Source organism: Ammospiza nelsoni, chromosome 21 (genome assembly GCF_027579445.1).
Source record: "Ammospiza nelsoni isolate bAmmNel1 chromosome 21, bAmmNel1.pri, whole genome shotgun sequence".
Taxonomy (NCBI): domain Eukaryota; kingdom Metazoa; phylum Chordata; class Aves; order Passeriformes; family Passerellidae; genus Ammospiza; species Ammospiza nelsoni.
Window position 1 is genome coordinate 8,906,544 of NC_080653.1, and position 15,984 is coordinate 8,922,527.

The 15,984-nt window shown below is 46.8% G+C and overlaps 1 protein-coding gene across 2 annotated transcripts in view; it reads left to right on the forward strand.

Annotated features, from left to right (window-relative positions):
* Nucleotides 1–15,984, forward strand: part of VPS53 (VPS53 subunit of GARP complex) — a 64,212-nt gene that overhangs the window by 44,692 nt on the left and 3,536 nt on the right. For both annotated transcript variants that reach the window (XM_059487040.1, XM_059487041.1), the window contains exons 17-20: nt 2,465–2,543; nt 7,726–7,874; nt 12,523–12,592; nt 14,359–14,496. In XM_059487040.1, coding sequence (XP_059343023.1) covers nt 2,465–2,543; nt 7,726–7,874; nt 12,523–12,592; nt 14,359–14,496 — 436 coding nt within the window. The remainder of the gene's footprint in view (nt 1–2,464; nt 2,544–7,725; nt 7,875–12,522; nt 12,593–14,358; nt 14,497–15,984) is intronic.

The following is a 15,984-nucleotide window of genomic DNA, read 5'->3' on the forward strand; positions in this document are numbered from 1 at the left end:
GCTGCTTTGGACAGGTTTAAAGTCCAACTGACAGGGCTGATGTATCTTGTAACAAAGGCTTTTAATTGACTTTCATTCTGTTCCAGCTGAGGGCTTTGTCCAGCCTTCTGTCAGTGGAAGTCTGAGCTATAAACCTTGCTGGCTCATTCAACATCAAACAAGGGGTTTCTTCTGGGATTTGATGTCTTGTTAGGCAGTCATAAAATAAGTGATAAAATGCTGTTTATGCACCCTGGGAAGTGTTTCTTCTTTCAGAGAAAGGAGAGTGCAGAACCACCCCAAACGTGGAGAAAAAGAGGGGTTTATCCTTGGGGTGGCAAAGCAGCTTCTTTAGGAGAGTTGGAGAAATTATGGGAACTTCTTCTTGATATTCCACAAAAGAAAAATTATTGTAATGCAAATCCAGCAATCCATCATTTCCCTGTTTTGTGGAATAATGGGCAGCACGCAGAGAACCCCTGAAGTGCTGTGCTCCCTGGGGCTGCTGCTGCTCCTTCATGGCCTCAGCTCCTGATCCATCCCTCTGGGCATGCCAGGATTGTGTCAGGAGTCACCCACTGCTGCCTGCTGAGGATTGGAAGGGTTTTCCTGCAGAACCAGCCTCCAAACCCTCTCATCCAGCACGGGGTGATCCTTTGTGCTCCCAGCACATCCCTGCACAGCAGGAGTTTGTTCTGAAGTGCAGATAAATGAATTTCTCTCCCTCTTTTGTGGTTTTCAGGTGAGAGCCTGCACTTCTGACAGACTCCTGAGCGTGGACACAAATGGTGGGGGGGCATTTTCCACCCACTCAGAGCTTGGTGTTGCTCCTTGGATGGACACAAATGGTGGGGGGCATTTTGCACCCACTCAGAGCTTGGTGTTGCTCCTTGGTTGGACACAAATGGTGGGGGGCATTTTGCACCCACTCAGAGTTTGGTGTTGCTCCTTGGATGGACACAAATGGTGGGGGGCATTTTCCACCCATTCAGAGCTTGGTGTTGCTCCTTGGATGGACACAAATGGTGGGGGGGCATTTTCCACCCATTCAGAGCTTGGTGTTGCTCCTTGGTGCTGAGCTCATCTCCTCCCTGCCTGGCAGTGGCAGCAGGTGCCCTGCAGGGTGATAATTTCAGCCTGGCCTGGGGGAATCCCCCAGGGAGGGGATTCTGGAGTGCCCAGCAGCAGCAGAAACAGGCACAGGCTTTTTTTATCCCAATGCAAGTTTTAGATGGTGTAACTTGAAGCCTGTAGTCGCTTCACCTCCCATGTTAATTTTTCCAACTTATTTTGGATGAGTTTGCCTTTACAAACAAATGAATTGCTTTGAAGGAAGTGTTTTAATTTGCATCCTGTTCCAGACTTTGTGCTGGAGGTGCAGGAAAGGGAACAGGCAGCTTTTCTGCGTTGTGATGAAGAATAAAACCCATGTGGGTGTCACCATATCTCAGTGAGAAGGTGGACACTTACAGATATTTTGAACAGTGAACCCCAGATTAGTGTCCAAAACTTCACAAAGACAATGAGAGAGAGGAAAGATGGTTTGAGGAAGCTTTCTGGTTTCTGGTTTAAAAACCCTAAATTGCTCAGATTTCTCACAGCCCTGTGATTCTCATCTGTGCCACCATCATGAGAAAGAGCAAAAGTAAAATCCACTTCTTACAAATATAATCCTGAGGTTGTAAACACGCATCTGTGGCAGATTTAAAGTTGACACTTTTAAAAAGCTGTGCTTAGTGAAACAGAATCAGTTCTTGCTCCTAGCAGAAGCTGCTGCAGGCAGAGTTTCTTGGCTGCTGTTTTAGGATCAGCTGCACCTCTGTTCACATCATATCATGATGGCATTAAATATGTCTCTAAGCAATATCATGCTGTTCAAAATTTAAAAAAAAGGGGGGGGAAGGGAGGGAAATGTGTTTGACTAATGTGTCCTTTAGTCTGGTATATGTCTCAGGAACTCAAACAGTGGATGGCAGCAGTCCTAGACATAGTGTAAATAAGACATCTGCCTTCATCTTCACACGTGGGAGACACAGAACTCATGCAGATGTCATTTTTAAAATCCTCTCTGCGAGATCCTGTGAGCAGTAGAATATTGGCTGTGAATAAATGGAGAGATGATAAAATGTTGGTGTTACACAGCCTGGATTAAATGTGATGCTGAATCCCAGGCTGGGCTTGATGCTTGGGGATTTCTCCTCTTCATCTGCCACCTTTGATCCCCAGCCCCTTATTTGTGTTAAAACAGAGAAATGTCAACTGTAAAAGCATCCTGTCTGCCCTGGAGCCACTTGAACCATTGTGCAGCTCCCTGCAGGGTTTCCCAGCTCCTCCCCAGCACAAGTTGTGGCTGTGAGCACTCACATCACAGTGCTGCTGTCAGCCAGTGGAGGATTTTCCTCCTCTCACAGACAAAGGCTCCAGTTCTGGCACTCTGTTACTCTGTGTGATTCTGAAACTCATGCTTGGTTCTTTTTTTTTGCAGTGTGATCTCCAACAGCATCCAGCTGTTAGTGCAGGACCTGGATGCAGCCTGTGACCCTGCCCTGACTGCCATGAGCAAGGTAGGGCTGGATTTTCAGAAGAAATCACCTTAAGATCCATGTGGAGTTCTTGTGTGCTTTCATTGCTTGATTTCACTACTGATACATTCTTTTACTCTGATTTTTTTTCTTGCTTTTTACAGCAGCAATTGCTGTATTTATAAACCCATCCCTCACTCCAAACCCTCTTATTATTCAGATTAGAGCTTCCAGGCCTTTTGCACCACATTAAAACCTACAGACAATGAAATACATTCACTAAGTGCTCAAGGCTTTCTCTTTCCACTCCCAATGCCAGTGAGAGCATTTCAAATTTGGAAAAACTTTTGTCAGCGTGAAATTCCAAGTACACCTTCAGGTTTTGCTCTCCCCTTTGTCTCCTTTGGCAGGGAGTTTTACCAGGCTGCTTGTTTGGGGCTCTGAAATGGAGGCAGTGCACTGGAGGTGATGTGGAATTGAGATTGAGCCTTATTGCCTCTGTGATCCTCTCAAGGACATGTGGAGCCATTCCTGGAGAGGCCCCTAGCACTGAGCTTAAGGATTTTGTTGCAGTTACACTGCTGGCTTTTATATGTTTGAAATGCAGAGCTGTGTTTCCTTGCCAAAGTATTGTGAAAACCCAGACTTGCTTTAGACAGAGGTGAAGACAACAAAAGTGGATTGAACTATATATATTTTTTTTCCCTTTTAATTAGAAATATTAAACATAGAGCTCCATTTTTGTAGGATCAACGCACTGTCTGGCTGCCATGAATTTTAATAGCTTTCTGCTTTATGATGTATTCCAGCTGTAACCAGCCCCACCACCACCCCCCAGCTAATATTTGAAGTAGAATGCAGCTGGTAATAGAGCTTGTACAGGTTCCAAATGGAAAGAGGATTTTTTTGCCCAGTCAAATAACACCACTAGGAAGGGCTCAGCACTTCAGGTGTTGCCTGTGTGCTGTGGCAGCCCCTCAGATCTCCTGAGCCTACAGAGCACAGGAATATTTAAATCACTTAGCTCTCCCTGTTTATACCCAAGTAAACCACAACCTTGAGAAAGCAGCAGCTGGTAGGCCATTTATTTTTGTCTTTGGAACACTGGTAAAATGCAGCACATGTGATGGGACTGATGAGATATAAACAAGTTTAAGTGTTATGAAATTAGCTAAATAAATACTTGTCACTTGTGCACACACTGCTCTGTTTGCATCAGACAGAGTTGCTTTTATGTGATTTTATTAGACCTGGATTTGGTGCAAGAGGTTTTTTTCCCCTCACCTTCCTCCTCCCTTTCCTTCAGGGCTGGGTTATTACTCTGACACTTCAATAAGAAATGCATGTAATTATTTAAACACAGAGGTAGTATTTGGAAATGTAAAATTTCAGCCTATATTAAAGAAATAAAGATTGTGTGGCTGATCCATTCCAGTTTTGCTCTCTCAAGCTTCATGCTCCATTAGGGCTCTTCCTTTGTTTAGCTTCTTTTCATTTACCTCACTCTGGTGTCCTCCAGGATTGAACATTCCCATTCCTTTGTTGGAGTCTGGCTTTGGGTTTTGTTTTTTTTTCCCTTTGCAAAAATGTTCAGGAACTATAGAGGTAAATTATGAAATGCTTAAACCTCTCAATCCACTTTGGCTGCAGGCCACGTTAAGAGATTTAACACAGAAAACAGCATCAGGAATATTGCTTTCAGCTGGGAATGCTGCTTGGTTTCCATGATTCTTTACTTGGTGTGTTCTGAAGAAAATGGTAAATGCTGAGAAGGGCCCACATTATGAAATTTGTAGGTGATAATCCTTACTCAGGCTTTACAGCAGGTGTAGGATGATTAACCAGGACTGCAGGACAGGGAGCTGGGATGTGGGTGGGAGGAGAATTTGCCCTAAACCCCCCTGTTGTGATATTGTGGATAACTAAGAACTGTTAATGTGTCTGTGCTGATCTGTAGCAGGCACTCACATTGCCTGGTGTGCTTCCTTTTTCATTTCTGGGATGAGGGAGCTGCTAATCTGCACGGGATATTTTCGCCCCAGTTAAATTTATGGATTGCACTGGCTAAGGCTTGATTTACATGCTGAATTAAGCATCAATTTATATGCAAAACTGTGCCTGCAACTGGGGCTGGGGGACATTTTAGTGCCTCCCATCAACCTCTTGCTGGCTTTTTACATTTTCCTAAACCCTTTTGGCCCAGCTGCAATTCCCTGTGCCCTCACAGCCGAGCGGACAGAGCGGGGCATTCATCATTTCTGCACTCCACACACAGAAAAAACCCTGAGAGCAGAGCAAGCAGAGCTACAGCTGCTAATTAAGAGCTCTCAGGAGAGTGTGTGAGCCCTGGAATATGTGCAGAGTGTGACAGGGCAGGGTGTGACAGGGCAGAGCCCAATTTGTGTCCCCAAATTTGGGGCCAGCAGCGCTCCCTGCTCCCCTCCCAGCCCCTCTGCTGGTGCCCAGGCTGGAGCCTGCAGGGAGAAGCTGGCACTGGGATGCTGCTGGGAACAGGGAGAGATGAAGGTTCATTCCTCCTCTTCTCAATCCCAAAGCAGCTCCTTTGCTGCAGGGCTGGACACAAGGAAGGACCTGGTGGCTCTCTGGGGACACCGTGCCACCCTTGATCCCTTGCCCTTCCCTGGGTTCCCCATTTCTGCTCAGGGTTTCTCTGTGATGGTGCTCACAGGGGTCTGAGGATGAGGGAAGAGATGAGGATCTGACTCCATGTTTCAGAAGGCTTGATTTAGTATTTTATGATATATATTATATTAAAACTATACTAAAAGAATAGAAGAAAGGATTTCATCAGAAGGCTGGCTAAGAATAGAAAAAGAATTAATGAATAACAAAGGCTTGTGGCTCAGACAGAGAGTCCAAGCCAGCTGACTGTGATTGGCCATTAATTAGAAACAACCACATGAGAGCAATCCCAGATGCACCTGTTGCATTCCACAGCAGCAGATAACCATTGTTTACATTTTGTTCCTGAGGCCTCTAAGCTTCTCAGGAGGAAAAATCTTCAGAAAAGGATTTTTCAGAAAATATCATGACTACATTTCTCTTACCTCCTGCCTGTTTTAACCTCATCCCTGTGTTTTGTTGTGAGAAGCTCCTCCAGCCCTTGTGTGTCCTCCCAGCCCTGCAGGTGCCTTTGGGCTTCTCCCTGCAGTGAAATCTCCCTGCTCCTGCTCCTTGCACTCATTTCCAGCCTGTGGATGTAAACTGTGTGGATATCCCAAGAAAAACACAGGACAAGGGAAAAAGAGGAATAAATTTAAAAGGACAGGAACAAAGCTTTACCAGCAGAGTTGGGCTCATATTTCTTCTGATGACTTTTCAGTATGTGTGCTATTCCTTTCTCTGCAGCTACTGGGTGGGTTTTTTTGGGTGAAACACACCCACAATGCACACACACACACACACAAAAGGGCTATTTTTACTGTTCATGCTTTAAAGGTTTGGTTGTAAAGTATTGCTTTTGGAATGATGACCAACAAAATGAAAAAGCTACTGTTTCATTGTTGGTGCAATAATTCAGCTCAGCAGTCCCTTCCCACTTTCTGGCTGTTTCCCACTCTGTGGGGATGCTGTGTTGGGTGAGGACTGCTCTGTCAAGAAGGGAATGTGTGAATCCATCAGGGAGAAAGGCACAGAATATTCTGTTTTGGTGTGATCAGCACCATGAGGAGCAGAAAAGCAGGAAACCAGTGACAGGACTTGAGGGAATGGCTGGAGCTGTGAGGTTTAGGTTGGATTTTAGGGGAAGGATTTTCCCCAGAGGATGCTGGGGTTCCCCAGGGAATGGTCACAGCCTCAAGGCTGCCAGAGCTCCAGGAGTGTTTGGACAATCTCAAACACAGAATGGGATTTTTGGGGCGTCTGAGTTGAAGTTGGTGCTCCTTGTGTGTCCCTTCCAACTCAGGATGTTCTGTGAAAACCTGTGGAGCAGGTGATGGGAGAGAAATCCCTTCCAGCCACCCAGCTGATGTGAGAGCAGCAGGCTGGGCTTGGTTTGTTTGGTTTCAATAAAAGCAGCTTTAGTGGGACATGTGTAGACTCAGACACTGTGGTTTTTCAAAGAATTTGGCTTTTCTTTCCCACTAAGTCACTTAGGTTGGGATTGTTTGGATGGAGTTGAGTCAGCTGAGTTGCAGGGGGGCAAAGTAGCCATATTAAATTAAATTAAATTAAAACCAGGAATAAAAAACTTTATATGCAAAATCCAGAGCTTGGGAAAACAAGTTTGAGGACAAACAGCTCCTCAAAGGAAAAAGCTCATCTTCCATTTGTGCCCAGTTTCCTCTCCTGATTTCCTATGAGTTTTCCTCCTGTCTCATCTCCAGCATGAGGAACAGATCTCCAAAGAGTTTTTGGGAGGACACTGAAGAGTTCAGAGAGCAGCAGCAGAACTGAGTGTGCTTTTCTGCGTGCTTGTGTTCCTCAGTGAGACTCTGGTACATACACAACACCAGGCCAGACCAAATAATCTCTTTTAGTTTTTGTTTTTCCACTTGTTTTAAATTGGGAGTGCCCTGTGTACTGCAAACCAGGCTCAGAGAAAATCAAGGGAGCCACACATCTGGCTCACAGGGGCTGTTCTCCTGCAGTTGTGCTGAGAATAAATGAAAACAAAATGGGAGGTTGAGTAACTCCTCTTGTTTTGTACTTTTTACATGCGTTTGGAAGAGCTGGACTTGGGCATCCTGGCTTGTGCACCAGCAGTGTTTTCAGTGAGCTACACTGGTGTAGAGTGCTTTGGACTTTAAGACTTTTTACCTCTTCCATCTATCTGTCATCATTCTCACCAGTATTAAAGTCTTGGCTGCCATACAGGAATCCAGACTTTGCAAGCTTGCAGATATTTTCTCAAATGCCTCTAATCAGGATTTATATGGGCACTTCATCCCAGCAAACTGGAAACTGTTAAATATTAAAGCAGCCTGGTGTGCTCCAAAGGCTTTTTTGATCCTAGTGGTCCCCATTTGTGTGGGTTACTGGTCACAGTCTCTGCTCTGGCTTTTCTTTGGGTCTTCTTGTGAAATGGTTTTGCCCAATCACTTTAATGATGAAGGACTTGACCTTGGTGGTGAATTACAGAAGCAGTCTCTGAATTATTCCTTAGAGATCCCCTGGCAGGAAGTTTGTACAGTTTCCCTTAGTTGTTACTTGAATGTTGATGAATTAACCAGTCATTTTTGGTTGTTTTTTCCACTCTGTGCAGATGCAGTGGCAGAATGTGGAACATGTTGGTGACCAGAGTCCTTATGTCACCTCAGTGATCCTGCACATCAAGCAGAATGTCCCCATCATCCGTGACAACCTGGCCTCCACCAGGAAGTATTTCACTCAGTTCTGCATCAAATTTGCAAAGTAAGTTCCCAACACAGACACCTCATTCAGCTCATCCCATAAAACAGTGTGATGATCACTGGGTGGTGTTTGCCAAGTGCAGAAATTTTGGGTTGGGCACCTTTAAAAGACTTTGAATATCTGACTTAAATATGACTCTTGCTGTGGGGAAATCTGCTTTTCTTCCATGGGGCTTCCAGGTCCTGAGAAATTTGCCACAAAATAACATTGCCCTGTAAGGAGGGCATGTGTGAGAAGTATATTTTACCTTCACAATCTGAAAGCTGCTTTTCTGTGCAAAAATAGCTCAGAAGGGAAAAATAGTCAGGAGGGGAAATTCACATTTAAATGTTGTGGGGTATTAAAGCATCTTCCTGGCAAGCCACCTAAAGTTGAGCAGCATGAAAGAAATGGCAGATGAGACAGAAATGCCCCTTGCTGCTGGATGCAGGGTGGACATCCAGACTTTGTCTGAACCACAAATTCAGCTCTTTGGGAGGATACTTTGAGCTCTTCCCTGCTTGCCTGTGGCCAGCTGAGCTCCACATGGCAAAGCCCCAGGAAAAGCCCTTGGGAGGGCAGTGCCAGTTGTAGCTGCTGCTTTTGGTGGCACATGTGACCCTGCTGGTGGCCTGCAGGGCAGTGGCGTGCGTGTCATGTGTCACTCTGAAATACCTTAATGTTTCATTCATCTCTGATAAGGTAATCAGCCTGAAATAAGCCCTGTGGCCGGGCAGGGGCTGTGTGGGTTGGAGATTTGAGCTGCAGCTCCTGCCTCAGCAGGGTGGGATGCAGCAGAGCTATCCTGGGAGCTTTCACAGCAGGGAGGCTCAACCTGAGAGCTTCATCCCCCTCTGTGTCTCAGGGTGCTCATGAGTTTGCTTTAGTGAGCAGTTCCTGATAAATCATGTTGTGATGTTGCCCATAATCACTGTTTGAAACGCTGTCTCAGGGAGAATTTATTGTATGAAAACCTTCTGTGTGGTTACACTTGGATTTTATGTGATAAATAAAACCCCCCATTTATTCAGCTGTTCACAGCACACTCTTAATACCTCAGCTTAGTTGCCTCCCTTTTAACTTTATTGCTGGGCACATACCAAGTAAACTCCAGATGAAACAGCTCTCAGATTTGAGGGAAGTTCCCATCTCTCCTCATCCATGAGCACAGAAGCTCATGCTCCTCTCCAAAGCATATTTTTAAGACAACTGCAGCACATTAAAATTAAGACACAGTCCTGAACTCACTCTGCCATGGATCAGATGCAGAAGGGTAAAATGAGTTCCTGAAGGTTGATTTTGCTGCAGTCGATTTTGCTGCATCTGTGCAACTTGGTGCTAAGGAAAATCAGCCCAGTGGTAAGGGTGATCTTAATCTCCTTAAAATGCTTTTTAATACCTATAAATATTTGTGTTTTTCAAACTCTGCATTTTAATGGAGTATTCTGGCTGGGCCAACATAAATACCTGGCCTTTTGTGTGCCCCACAATGCTGAAAATCCTTTTAACAGGCCTTGTGCTTCTCCACATGTTAATGCCCGTGTCTTTGTGAGCTGCCACTTCTCAGCTCTAATGGATTGTATAAAGCGTGAGTGTTGAGTTACAGGACCACAGGGGAGAAGGCAGCTAAAGTCACTAAATTTAAACCAGCAGGATCTGAGCCAAGTCTGGAGAGAAGAAAAATGGCCATCAGAAATTGCATCAATCCTTGAAGCTAATTTGTCGTTTTTTGCTTTGTTTTGACCGAGGAGCGATGCTGCCGGGCAGGGTGGGGGGCTCAGCTCTCCCTGCACCTTCTGCTTTGAAACCAAACCCCACAGCAGCCAGGCTGCTCTGCTGGGATGTGTTTGGGAAGTCTGTGACCTGACCTCAGCGAGGAAGAGATTAGAGCTGAGAGACAGGAAAAACAAACAGCTCTCCCCCGGCCGGGGACGCGGCTCCTCCGTGAGCAGCAGCCAGGCCTGGGGGGTGCTGGGCCCTTCCAGGTGCTCCAGGGAAAAACTGAGAGGAGTTTGGTGGAGGAAAGTTGGGATGTGGAGGGTTCAGAGCTGAGCTCAGCCTGGGTAAGGGCTGGTCACCAGCTCAGAGGGTGGCGTAGAGCAAAACCCTCCTGGGCTGCAGTGACTCAGCCACCCCAGAACCTTTGGGGGATGTCCTGCAGCAGCTCAGGCTGTCAGACAGACAGACAGACAGACTGTGGTTGCAAGTCTGTCTGTGCCTCTCTCTGTGTTTGATGCATCATCAGTGCAGGGGATTGGGAAAACACGGCTCTGGCAGAGCCGCACTCGTGTTGGATGGGAGGCTCTCAGTGCTGTGGTTTCTGTGCCTCAGGTTCCTCATCTGTCCTGCACTGCTTTATTGTTACACTGGGGACTTTTCTGCTTCTAGTGGGGGGTTTCTGTGTTCAGTTTTAGAGCTGAAGCTGTAAATGAATTCTGGCACCCAATCTGGCTGTGATTGTGCAGGGACTAAAGGCATTCAGAGCACAGAGCCCCTGAACATGCACATATTACTCACATCAGGATTGCCTGCTGCACTCTGAGAGCACCAAGCATTGAATCCAGCCTAGGCAAGAGGCACCTTCTGTTAAGTGCAACTGCTCTTGATGGTCTCTGCTAGTCCAGGAAAAAAATAAAAACCAAGGGGAAAAATAATCCAGAGCAGCCCTTGGCTCTGACGGTTTGTCTTGTCTGTCCTGTTGGAGTGGGGAAGCTGTTTCCAATAAGGCAGTGTGAAATAAGAGGCATGTGGGGATGGAAGGTCACTTTACCCCTCTGCACTGATGGTGGGTGGCCATCAGAGAGGCCTGGGAATTGTTTCATGCAGGACAGAATGCTGTCTATGGGAGATTGTGTGGTTATATAGAAAAGAAGATTAAAACCAACAGGGGAGGGGGTCCCTGGGCTGCCAGTGTGCCACCCTGCAGCAGGAAAGGCTCACCCTGTTTTCCATACACAACATGAGCTTTAGCTCCATGCCTGACCGTGCAGAGGGAGGGACACTTGGATTTACCTGCACTATCAAAGGCACAATTAATTTCTTGGTCTGTTCTGCCAGCAGTGAGCTGCTGCATCCAGAGCCGCTGCCAATTTATCATTTTCTAGGATCACCTCAGCTCCAGCTGTGCTCATCACTCTCTAATTGCCCTCTGGGAATTAGTTATAGCCCTGAAAAATGGACTTTTAAACCAGATAGGTTAAATCTCCACTGTAATGCTGTTGTGCAGGAGGAGTCAGGGCTGCTTTTCCTCCTCCTCTTTCTGTTCTGTTGCCAAGGTTGTTTCTCTGGTGGCCAAATTCAAAACTACTCAGGGCAGCCCAGTAGCTGCTTCTCAACAGTAGCTTGAAATTGTTCTCCTTGACACCTCTCCAGGAGAAAGTGATTCACTGAGAGAGGTAGGGACTGTGTCTGAGGGAAGGAATCTTTGCTTTTGAGGGCTCTCCTGAGCCATTCCTCTGGGTTTGCTCAGCAGCTTGGCTTGCTCCGTGCCTGAGCCGCACTTCTGTCACTTTTCCATGAGAGAGGATGAGAAATGAATGTCCTGCCTTGGAAAACAGGTGGCAGGACAAACAAGCTGCTGTTGTGCTCCTTGCTTTGTGGGGAGGGAACAAAAAGCTTAGCAGATGCAAGGAGGAAACCACGCTGAATTTAGATCATCATCATCATCATCATGGACAGCCCCAGTCCAGAGCACAGCCCCTGACTGACTCAGGACAGAGCCATTAAAAATCCAGGAGCTGCCACCAGGTCATGGGCAAGTCCTGGAAATGTGAGCCCTGCAGGCATTCAGCCAGAGGAGGACGTGGGGAAGGAGCAGAGTACATTAAAAACAAGGCAGTGAGAGGAAGACTTGGTCAAGTGTTGGGTCCTGACAGAATTTGTGGCTCCTGAGCTTTCCTGGTGCTGCTCTTTGCTGGAGCAGGAGCAGCAGGAGCTTGTTCTGAAGATGTCCAACCAGTGCTTTTGCAATGAAACTGCTTCAAAGCCTCAGATCAAGAGGCAAAAATCAGCTGAACCCAGAGCTGATGCTCTGAAGTGGTGAATATTGGGCTTCCATCCTCACCAAGCTCTCTCTGGCTGGGCACTCATTTTTGTGAGTCTGAAACCCACGACAGTAAAATATGGTAATGGTGTTTTCCTTTTCACAAAACTTTTTCTTGTCTTGATTGTGTTGGCCAGGAGCTTTCTGGAAAGGTGCCTCAGTGTGAGTGTCCAGGGCCCAGCCTTGGCTGGACCTCAAGTTCAGTGTGTAATATGCATGTTATGGAATTACTTGTGTGCAGGAAAATGTAGGTTCTGGATGCAGTCAAGATACATCCACTCATGAGCAGTGAGGCTAATCCTGATAAATAAAATTGTTTGTTTGCTGACCTTTTACTGCAATACTTCATATTTAGTTTATAGCAATTTATTTACCTCTAGAGTGAGTGTGTGCAGCTTCTCAATAAACTTTGAGATCAGGAGGGATGAAAGCAAAAGAACTGTGCCTAAGGGTTGGGATTTTTTTATTTAGTATATTTAACATGTCTGGAATCACTTTGGGAAGCTGGCACTGGGAGTGTCTCTGTGGAAGCCATCCTGGTTTGGTTCTGCATGCTTTGTCACCACAGAAGACTGTCTGACTGCAAATATTCTTATGTAATTGTTTCATTTTGTACCTCTCCTGCAGCTCCTTCATTCCCAAGTTCATTAACCATCTCTTCAAGTGCAAACCTATCAGCATGGTGGGTGCAGAACAGGTAAGGAGCAGTAGGTGCATTGGCTGTCTTGTTTGATAGATTTTGGGTTCAAGAAATTGAGATATCTCCCACTCTGCCATGGGCTGGGATTTGGAAGGGGCAGGATTTCATCTGTCCCCTGCACATAGAGATTATTACTCCTGTGGGCTCATAAAAAAAAAGGAAAAGCAAGAAAAAAAAAGCAGAATCATCCCTAATGGGACTGCTGTGAACTTCAAATGGGTTCCTTCAAAGCTACTTGGGTTTTAGGCATCAAAGATGGTTCTGAGCAGTGTCTGCAAAAGGAAATAGGAGCTTTACATCAAAACCTTAATGGAAAGCAAATGAGTGAAGCTCAGTGCCTGTTTGTCTTGTGTGATGAGCAATAACCTGAGAGTGATTAAAGGGAGTCTTTTTAAAATAAGCTTCTCAAGTGATTAACCAGCAGTGGGCTTGTGTCTAATGTTAAAAGCTTTCAATATTCCTGCATGGGAATCACAGGCCCAATTTGCTGCTTTAAAGCAGGCTGGGAAGATTTTTATCAGCCTGATTCCCAGTGAATCCATGCCATTAGAAGTGGGACACACATCCCTGGGGTTAAGGGTACAGAGGGCTCAGGAGCTGATCTCTCTCTGCAGCAATTCCCTTAAAACCTTTTGAACTCTCCTGGTCACCCACCAGCATCTTTCCATGCCACCTTCTCCTCCCTGGTGCAAATGTTGCTGGGGAATGCATTTTCCTGGCCTTTCTGGTTCCACACACAGCCTTTCCTGCTGTTTGCTGATAATTACAGTTGGGATATGAAAGCTGGGGTGATATTTGTGGAGGTATTCAGTGTTCAGTGCAGGGAACAGGACCTGTGGGGTTTTGCTTTCTGTGTTTTCCTCTCTGACTTAACAACTCTGCACCCCAGCAAGCTTTGGCAGTGAGTTAGCAATGCCAGGGGCCTGGGATGGAAAATGGGCTGAGGGGACAGAGTCTGCAGGAGCTGCTCTTTCCTCTGCTTTGATTTCAGATTTCTGTTCTTCACTGGTCTTGTGTCCTCAGACATACTTTGTGCAATCAGAGGAGTGTGGTATTCAGGATAATTTTGCTCTAAGGAGCCCTGACCCACAGCATTTTATCATGAGACAGTGCTGTCTGTCTGGGCTCAATTTCATGGCTGCTGCTTATTTATTTGCTGGGGTAGAAACAAACAACATCCAGGCCGTGGGCAGTTCTCAGTTGAATTGTGTGACAGTTTTTAAGGAAAAAACCCAATCAAGGGGTTGGGTGAATGCAGAAAACCTGACTGTGTGTGTGGCTGATGTTAGTTCATTTGACCTCAGTATCTAAACCATGGTGCAGCTCCAGGTAACCAAGATTATTTCCCTTCATACTTTTTGGGGGGGAAGGACTGGAAATCTGTGCCTGATGTGCCAGATGTTGGGCTGCCATAAGTAATTTCCAACCAGCAGAGCAGTGCTGTGTTAAAATCAACCACCATGCTGATCTGTAGCCATGGGGGTGATCCTGTCTCCTGGAATTGTCACTACATGGCTCAGTCCCTCCTTTTCCTGCAGTCAGATTAACAGGATTTCTTCCAGTGTGGGAAGTGTTAAACTTTGAAGGATGTTAAACTTTGAAGGATGTTAAACTTTTGAGGATGTTAAACTTTGAAGGATGTTAAACTTTTAAGGGTGTTAAACTTTTGAGGATGTTAAACTTTGAAGGATGTTGGGTTACAGCAGTTGATGGATTTTGGTGTAGAAGGAGCCTGAGTAACAGAGTGTGGTTAACCCTTGCAGCTGCTGCTGGACACTCACTCTCTGAAGATGGTTCTCCTGGATCTGCCCTCCATTGGGTCCCAAGTGGTGAGGAAGGCTCCTGCCAGCTACACAAAGATAGTGGTGAAAGGCATGACTCGGGCTGAAATGATCCTGAAGGTAACTCAAGCCTGTTGGTACCCTGCCAGCCAGACTGCTGGCCTGGGAATCACAGCAGTGAATTCCAGGGGGCCCTTCCTCTGAATGCAGCAATCTGCAATTGCACATGAGCTTTGTGAGCCTGCCTGGGGGCTCTGCCAGCTGCTCTGCAGACCTGGCTCACTCCCCTTGGGTTTGCCCCCACTCCCTTCTGATACCACTTTGGAGTTTTCACCCTCACTTTTCAAGGCAACCAAAGGCTCAGGTTTGGAGAGTTGGGCCACCAGGTTCCCTCAGGAGCTGGTGGAAATCAGTTTGCATCCCTGAGGGTCTGCTGTGGTTCAGGTTGGTTACTCCAGGCCTTTGTGCAGACTCCTCACTCAGGGGAGCCAAGCTGTGCTTGAGTCACCTGTTTACTGTCTAGTGCAACAGCCAGTGCAAACATGTCTGGCTTACTGTACTCACCAGAGCCCTTTTTCATTTTCCAGACCTGGTGCCTGGAAAATGACCCAAAAGCAGAGTGTTGTCTTCATGAAAAGCAGCAAGCAAAGCAATCTGCCCTTCCCAGTTTGAAGCCAGGTTGGATCCCAGGAGGAGCTGTGGCAGCTGCACAGTTGTGCCCTGCTGGGTGCTGGGATTGTCCCCTGCTGGCCAGCAATGCTGGGAGGGCATTCCTGGGAGGGAATCAGTGGGACCTGGGGTCAGGCAGGACAGGCAGCTGGCAGCCAGAGCCTCCTGTGAGCACAGCCAGGGCCAGGGGCTGAGGAGCCTGAGCTGTCCCTGCTCAGCTGCTGCTCAGGGTGGCTCTGCTCCCATCCCAGAGCAATGTCACAGCTCAGTGTGTGCTCTGGATTCAGACATCAGCTCTCCAGCTCCCTGCTTTTGGACTGAGGTGACTGAGATGTTAGTGAATTGTAGTCTAAATTTTCCTAGAAATCACCAGAATAAAAATGTTCCTGGTTTGTGCTAATGGGAGCAGGGAAGATTGGTGCCTGTTGTGTGCAGAGCAGCTCTTTCCTTGGAGCTTGTGTGTGAATCACAAGAGTAATGGAGTTAATTTGTTTACCCTTAGCACCACATTGGAGAGGAAAGCAGCACATGGAGAGCTGCAGGTCCCCAGGCTGTGTAGCAGCAGTGGCACTGCTGTGTCAGTGTCACACAGCCCGTGCTGGCCTCTGTGTGCAGAACTGCAGATCAAACAGCCACAGGCTGACAGCACTGGGAGCTCCAGTCTGTGTTCCCAGGCTGGTTCTGGGGCAGGTAATTCAGGAAGACAAACTTTGGGCCCATGGGCAGCACAAACAAGTCCATTGAGCTGAGCCCCACAGATGGGAGTGGGGAGGAGGGCCCTGGGCCATGCACACCCTGCTGAGCTCTTCCCCTTCTCCTCTGGCCACGCTCTCTGAAGCTCCAGCTTTTCATCTTGGCACAGGATTTTTACAAGGGCTGTAAATTAAGGATTTATAAGTGTATACATGGCTATGATGTTTAGTGGTCTGAAGTGCAGGG